The sequence below is a fragment of the Megalobrama amblycephala genome, unplaced genomic scaffold (genome assembly GCF_018812025.1).
Source record: "Megalobrama amblycephala isolate DHTTF-2021 unplaced genomic scaffold, ASM1881202v1 scaffold400, whole genome shotgun sequence".
Classification (NCBI taxonomy): domain Eukaryota; kingdom Metazoa; phylum Chordata; class Actinopteri; order Cypriniformes; family Xenocyprididae; genus Megalobrama; species Megalobrama amblycephala.
This window is the reverse complement of record NW_025953358.1, coordinates 147708-155320: the sequence shown is the minus strand read 5'-3', so window position 1 is coordinate 155320 and position 7613 is coordinate 147708. Positions and strand designations below refer to the sequence as shown.

The 7613-nt window shown below is 38.7% G+C and overlaps 2 protein-coding genes across 2 annotated transcripts; both read right to left on the bottom strand.

Annotated features, from left to right (window-relative positions):
* Nucleotides 1-200: 200 nt before the first annotated feature.
* On the bottom strand, nt 201-1482 carry LOC125261349 (stonustoxin subunit alpha-like). Its single transcript, XM_048179924.1, has 2 exons — nt 1024-1482; nt 201-787 (listed from the first exon to the last, which is right to left on the bottom strand). The coding sequence occupies exons 1-2, from the start codon at nt 1055-1057 to the stop codon at nt 201-203; spliced, it is 621 nt and encodes a 206-aa protein (XP_048035881.1). The 5' UTR covers nt 1058-1482.
* Nucleotides 1483-4307: 2825 nt separating this feature from the next.
* Nucleotides 4308-5558, bottom strand: LOC125261357 (E3 ubiquitin/ISG15 ligase TRIM25-like). The gene has a single exon (XM_048179931.1). The coding sequence runs from the start codon at nt 5448-5450 to the stop codon at nt 4872-4874; it is 579 nt and encodes a 192-aa protein (XP_048035888.1). The 5' UTR covers nt 5451-5558; the 3' UTR covers nt 4308-4871.
* Nucleotides 5559-7613: the final 2055 nt, after the last annotated feature.

Sequence of the window (7613 nt, the reverse complement as noted above, 5' to 3'; positions counted from 1 at the left end):
TCCACAGATTAAAATGGTGTATAGCTCTTAATTGTATGTGCAACATTGACAAAGTATTTTGAGTCTCTTTCACACTGGTAAGAAAAAAACTGCGGTGGTATCGCCGGCGATACCTCAGAGTGTTAACATCTCACTGTCACTGATTCATCATCAGCTCAAAGCATTATGGGTAGAATCTCTCTACAGTCTGTTCTGATTCATCAGCACAGTTTCACTGATGATCCATTACGATAAATCCTAAACCCAGGATAGAGCGGTTGAGTGAATGTGGTTTGGACTGTGTGGATGTGGATCATTGTGTCTCCAGAGACACTGTAGAAGGACAGAGTTCCTGCACTCTGATCCACATACACTCCTACTCTATAGTGATTCTTCTCATTCACTCCTACTCTATAGTGATTCTTATTCACTGTTCTACTGATGATGGGCTTTATAGGGAGATTAGTCCATATGTTATTGTGTATGAATGAGTAACTGGAGGAAGAGCAGGTCAAACTCCAGGACTGATCATTATATCCAAACTCACACTCATGACCCCGTCCCTTCCTACTGATGCTCTTATATGACACTGATATAAACACACCACCATCACTCCACTCAATCTCCCAGTAAGAGCATTGATCACTCACACTCTCTCTACACAACACCTGAGGACGATAATCAAATCTGTCTGGATGATCAGGATACGACTGAGTCTCTGGGTAAGTGTTAGTAATCACTGTGTTCCTCTCAGACAGACGGAGACGTTCATTCACTGTGTTCAGATCCGCAGTGAACTGATGGTAATCTGATGGAGATAAAACACACCACAATCAGGAATGATCAATCTGATCTTTTAATGTATCTGAACTCTTCATGGCTCAAATGTTCAGTGTATCATCAGTGTCTCAGCTGACAAGATATCCTGAATCATCATTATCATGATCAATTATTAAACTCTTCTATCATGATTTCTTTCTCCTTCTCCAGGAAGAACATGAACATATTCAGTGAGTTTCTCTGCTTGTTTTCTCAGTGACTTACACTGTAGGAAGTCGTTCCTGGTCTTGGGATTCATGTTGGTGAATGTGACTGTGGAAATCAACAGACATGAACAGTGTGAAGAGAAATGACAAAATCAAATGCAGTCATTTCTAATATGATGTTGTACAATATGACATTAGATGATGAAAGACTCATTTCTGAGAGCGGATGAATCTCATTTATAAAACACACGTATCAGATTTGATCCTAAATTTCATCCTGCATCATGTATAGAAACACTTGCTCTTGATGATGAGTGCCATACTTCTGAACCATCAAGGGATATTTGTGGCCGTTCTGAAGGTGGATTTTGATGCACTTGTTCACATTACACTTGAATTTAAGATAAACTTTGAACAATGTAATTTAAGAATTGTGCTCATGGACATTTATAAATCACAGGAACTGTTGTACATTCACATTTAGGATCTTTCTACACATGTCTGTATAATGGAGGCGCAGGACTTTACCTCTGTCAGAGATCTTCTTCAGCTCCTCTTTACACAAATCCTCCAGTTTGTCTCTCAGCTGACGGACAGATTCTCTCACACCATCAAAAGAGGAGAGAGAACTGAAGGGATCGTCACTTACGTCTGTAGATTCAGGAGGAGCTGAGAGAGACTGGAAACTCTACAGAAAACACAAATCAAAACTTCAGCCAATAACCTGCTCTATATCAGATCTGTGCGGCTCTTGTTGATCTTCAGTAACTCTTCTCAATCCAGCACTTTCACACAATCAGATACTTTCTTCTCTTATTCATTATTTAGTGATAAAAACTATTTGACATGAAATATTTCTCTTGCTCAAGTCCACTATGATCCTGTTCTTCTAGATCTCTGTTACCTGCAGGAAATGGATGTGATCCTGTGTGTGTGAAAGCTGCTCCAGCTCAGCGTCTCTCCTCCTCAGATCATTGATCTCCTGCTCCAGTCGCTCCAGTCGTCCTTCAGCTCGACTCACTGCAGTCTTTTCCTGATCTCTGATCCGCTGTGTGGCCTCAGAGCGGCTTCTCTCGATGGAGCGGATGAGCTCAGTGAAGATCCTCTCACTGTCCTCCACTGCTGTCTGTGCAGAGCGCTGTTAGGACACACATCACAATCACACAGTGGCTTCAGTGAGTCCTGACTGAGACTTCTCAAACTTCTCTTCTTCTCCAGACTCACCTTATGAGACTCCACAGCCTCTCTCAGCTGCTGAAGATCTTTCTCTCTCTGCTGGATCCTCTGACGGATCTTTATCTGCGTCTCCTTCGGGCCGTTTCTGGAGGACAAACCAATAACAGGAAATGACACGTAAAACTACTATCACTAAGTTACATAAATCCAGAATTGATGGAGGGCTAAGGATCTAGCATGGTAAGTTTATTCTGAAGGTTCAAACCACATTCATAGTTTCCTGAAATGAGATTATGAATGACTATTAAACTAAAATGTCAGCAGTATTTCATCAGGGTCTAGTTGTATATGAATATTTCACCATAAAGTTTAATTCTGTCATCATGTCGTTCCAAACATATATGCCTTTCTATGTATTGTGAGACACAACAGAAGATATTTTGAAGAATGTCTCGGCTGTTTACAGAGGCTAAATAAAATATGGTGACACGTCAATAACATCAAACCTCATTGGTTCTTGCATGTCACAGTCACATGACTAAACATCATGATGTCATGACACAAACACCCATGAAGTTTGATGTTTTTGAGTTGATAAATGATTTGATTTGATTCAGGAATCAAAATTTGGCTCTACTTTAAAACACTTTAGCTTACTTTTAAATACTACTTATTATGGAAAGAATATACTTAAGTTTCAACTGAAAGTAATATTTTCAGGCACTTATTTGTTAACTTGTATGTTAATTGCAATTAAATGAAACTTTATTATAGTTTAAATTTATAAAGCAAATAGCTGAACTTGAGTTATTTTTGACTCATTTAAGTAAGACTGAAGTACATCTTCATATTTAATTTCATAATTCTATTGTCTTGAAATATGTGTAAAAATAAATAAAGTGTACTGTCAAATGTACTGACAAGCATGTATGATATATGATGTTGCACTTTAGTATATTTAAACTATATATAACTTTAAATATACTGAATAACACAATTATAATCAAGTACTTTATGTGCTTCAGTATGTTATTCAACACATCAAACTAACTGTACTTATTTAAAGTATTACAAAGATGATATATTATTAAAATGTACAGTTTAATGTTTCAGATCAAACAAATTTAAATATGAATCAAAGATAACACAAGTAAACACAACATGCAGTTTTTAAATGAAGGTTTTTACTATGAAGGGAAAACAAAATCCAAACCCACATGGCCCTGTGTGAAAAAGTGCTGTTAAAACATAACTTAACTGTGGTTTGACACCTGAGTTCAGTTTCTCTAGCCACACCCAGGCCTGATTACTGCCACACCTGTTCGCAAATCAAGAAATCACTTGAATAGGACCTGCCTGACAAAGTGAAGAAGACTCAGGCTATGTTTACACGTGGGCGGCTATTTTAATAAATGGACATTTCAACCTCTCTGGTTTCAAAAATAACATCGTGCACACATGTCAGTTTTCAGAAGTGTTCATTTACACGTACCCGTGTATATATGCCGTCAAGAGCATGCCAAACCTGTAGGTGGCGGTGTAACGAGAAGCTCAAGTCCATGATCACATGTAAACATAGGTCGCACTTTTGACGTAGGTGCGAGCTCTGGAGCATACTGTGACGTTGGCTGCCTAAACACCCGTTTGTCTCAGTTTACATATAAACGTGCAAACACAGATTTTCAAAATCTCCACTCTGGCCGGAGTTTTTAGAAAGACTCGTTTTCAGAGGCAAATTCTCTGTTTGCGTGTAAACGAAAGGCGCAAACGAAGGGAAATGTCTCAGTTTTTCATAATAACCATGTACGTGTAAACGGGGCCCAATAGATCCTCAAAAGCTACACATCATTTTGAGATCCAGGGAAATTCAGGAACAAATGAGAAAGAAAGTAATTGAGATCTATCAGTCTCCATTTCTAAAGCTTTGGGACTACAGCGAACCACAGTGAGAGCCATTATCCACAAATGGTGAAAACATGGAACACTGGTGAACCTTCCCAGGTGTGGACGGCCGACCAAAATTACCCCAAGAGCGCAGCGACGACTCATCCAAGAGGTCACAAAAGACCCCACAACAACATCCGAAGAACTGCAGGCCTCACTTGCCTCAGTTAAGGTCAGTGTTCATGACTTCACCATAAGAAAGAGAGAACATAAAGGCTCGTCTCAGTTTTGCCAGAAAACATCTTGATGATCCCCAAGACTTTTGGGAAAATACTCTGTGGATTGACGCAACAAAAGTTGAACTTTTTGGAAGGTGTGTGTCCCATTACGTCTGGTGTAAAAGTAACACAACATTTCAACCATGAATTCTGCTGTCTACCAACAAATCCTGAAGGACAATGTCCGGCCATCTGTTCGTGACCTCAAGCTGAAGTGAACTTGGGTTCTGCAGCAGGACAATGATCCAAAACACATCAGCAGGTCCACCTCTGAACGGCTGAAGAAAAACAAAATGAAGAATTTGGAGTGGCCTAGCCAAAGCCCTGACCTCAATCCTATTGAGATGCTGTGGCATGACCTTAAAAAGACAGTTCATGCTTGAAAACCCTCCAATGGGGCTGAATTACAACAATTCTGCAAAGATGAGTGGGCCAAAAGTCTTATGCGAAAGAGTCCCAGGACTTTAATATAAATAAGATATTATCACTAACATGCAGACAGAAATGGTAAAAACAATGAGTAAATAAAGACAGCACTTTCATTTCTATGCGAACAATGCCTCTCAATTCATACCTGTTTCTCTGTCCTCTGTGCTGCAGTTGATACAGTTTTGTGGTTTTTATGTTCATACTCCTTACACCGCACACAGATGCTTTGTTGATCAGTGATACAGTACATTTCTAGCTCTTTATCATGTTTATGGCAGATAATGTCCTGCAGTCGTCTAGTGGCATCGATCACTTTGTGTGGCTTACGAGAGTGATATTCCTCATGACGGTCAAAATGAGTTTGACAGAAAGACTCCTGACACACCAGACAGGACTTGACGGCTTTGTGTTTTCTTCCAGTACAGACGTCACACTGCACATCTCCAGCTCCAGCGTAACAGTCAGCAGGAAGTTTAGTCTTCTTCAGTTTCTCCACCAGTTCAGCCAGAATGGTGTTTTTACCTAAAGCAGGTCTTGGACTGAAGGTCTGTCTGCACTGAGGGCAGCTGTAGACTCTCGTCTGATCCTCCTGATCCCAGCAGCCTGTAATACAGCTCTTACAAAAACTGTGTCCACAGTGGATTGTCACTGGATCCTTCATGAGATCCAGACACACTGGACATGTGAACTCATCCTGACAAACTCTGGCTTCTGCCATTTTACTGCATGAATACAGAGAGCGACACAAACACACAACAACACTTCAGTTTCTGTTTCCCTGAACTGACAAGTTGAAATGCAGCTTCCTCATTCCTGGTTAAGGAGAGACACTTCTGTGTTTATGTGCCCTTCAAGTGGAGTTGCATGAATGACTGAGTTTTATTTATGAATGAGAAACTCAGAATTCTGGACTATCTTCTCTAGATTGAAAATTAGGTGAATATCTGGGCAGAAGTCATGTAGTGTAACTGACTTTAGACTACAGCATTGTCACTTTTTAGTTATTATTTTTTAAATGTACATTTATTTGTATAATGCTTTTCACAATGCATAATGTGAAAGATAATACAGATCATGCAGTTAGCTAACATCATGTATTAATTTAGGCAGAAACAATGAGCTCATAAACTATAACTAAAAAAACTAAACGTTTTGAACAAATAGCTGAGAAATTTTTTTTTTTCTTTGATGACTACAACGTGCATAAGCAATGCTTTTATCGCTTCCCAGATAGCAGACCAACCTTGAATCAACGTTGAATCAATGTTAATGCCTTAACCAAATTAACATTGAATCAATGTTGAAATTTAAGTTGATTTTTCATCAGGTTTGCACCCCGAATTAATGTTATTTCAATGATGAAAAATAGATTGATGGTTGTAAAAGCAATCACTTTTCAACCTAAATTAAATCACTTATTTAACATTGAATCAACATAGAAACATAAAATCAATCTTGCTTTATGTACAGCAAGATTCTATGCTACTTAATTGTCTTTTTCATTTACTCCTTTCAATAATCATATAGTGCAGCTATTAGTATTGTTTTTAACAAGTAAATAACATACTTCAGTTTACACACAAATGTATTTATTTATGCCTCCACAATGAAAATACCACAGTCACAACAAAATTAGCATTTAGCATTTTCTGGTTGATACAATTAAGTACCAGTGTTGCCAAGTCCGCTTATTATAAGCGACTTTGGGCTTGTTTTTCTGTAAAGTCGCTTACAAATATTGGTAGTCGCGGGTCGCGTTTTTTTGGGCTTGTTTCTAAAGTGTAGTTGCTTATTTGGGCTTGATCCCAGCTCATAATAAGTTATCAAGCAGATATTTTCTATATGTTATTTAAATGTAGGAGTTTGTCTTTCCTGTTCTCTCTGTCCTCCCCTTTCCCCATACACACAGGAGAGTTTTTCCCCACCCACATCCTGCTTCTAATTGGCCCTTCGCAAAGAGCCGCCCCCCTTAGTTACTGTTGCTTTGTCCGACAAGCCGTGGCGCTGTCACGTCACACGCAGTGAAAAATACATCGTGGAGCAAAGAGGACACTGACAACACGTCGACAGACAAGACAGAGCAGGTTACTTAAGATATTAAACAAAGTCCCAACTTTCAAACTGTGTAGTTATTAAAGAAATCCAAACAATAAAAACCGTTTAGTGGCTCTTTAATGTTTCGTGACAGATTGCTAGCGCCTCAGCTCAAGACGCTATTTAACCGATCACTCTTCCTACTAGTCCATTTATAGACAAATTTATAGTCAAATAAACATGAATGAACGTGAGAATTGAATGTTGTTTCAAACGCGGAAAGACGTCAATATAGATAATTTTTTCAAGTTTAATTACAGAAAAATAAATAAACTGTACCGTGTGTGCAGTTTTGTAAAACTGCGCACAGTTTACCAATCTGTCTACATGGATGTAAATTGACAATCTGTACCCACAGTTTAAAATCTGTCCCCATGGATTGTAAAACCGTGCACACAGTTTATTTATTTTTCTCTCACTGGAACCTAGGGGGCTCCATAGAAAAAGTCGCTTGTTTTGGGCTTGTTTTCACAGGCCTGGTTGCTTATTTGTCTCACGAGATCTGGCAACACTGATGCATCTATCTATCTATCTATCTATCTGTCTATCTATCTATCTATCTATCTGTCTGTCTGTCTGTCTGTCTGTCTGTCTATCTATCTGTCTATCAGTCTATCAGTCTATCTATCAGTCTGTCTGTATGATCAGAACCATTTTTGATTTGGAATTAAATAAATGTAAGGTACAATAATAAACCTTTTGAGCCAATCTTGGTAGGCTCAGTTGTGTTTCAGAACTTTAAAAACTTTAAGAACTATAAGATATACTTAGTGAAAATGTTACTACC

What these genes read in the sequence shown, in the direction of transcription:
- LOC125261357 (XM_048179931.1), bottom strand. Translation starts at nt 5,450, where the DNA reads ATGGCAGAAGCCAGAGTTTGTCAGGATGAGTTCACATGTCCAGTGTGT.
- LOC125261349 (XM_048179924.1), bottom strand. Translation starts at nt 1,057, where the DNA reads ATGAATCCCAAGACCAGGAACGACTTCCTACAGT. An exon ending in CAGGAACGACTTCCTACAGT is followed by an intron (nt 788 to 1,023) that starts GTAAGTCACTGA and finishes TATCTCCATCAG; the next exon opens with ATTACCATCAGTTCACTGCG.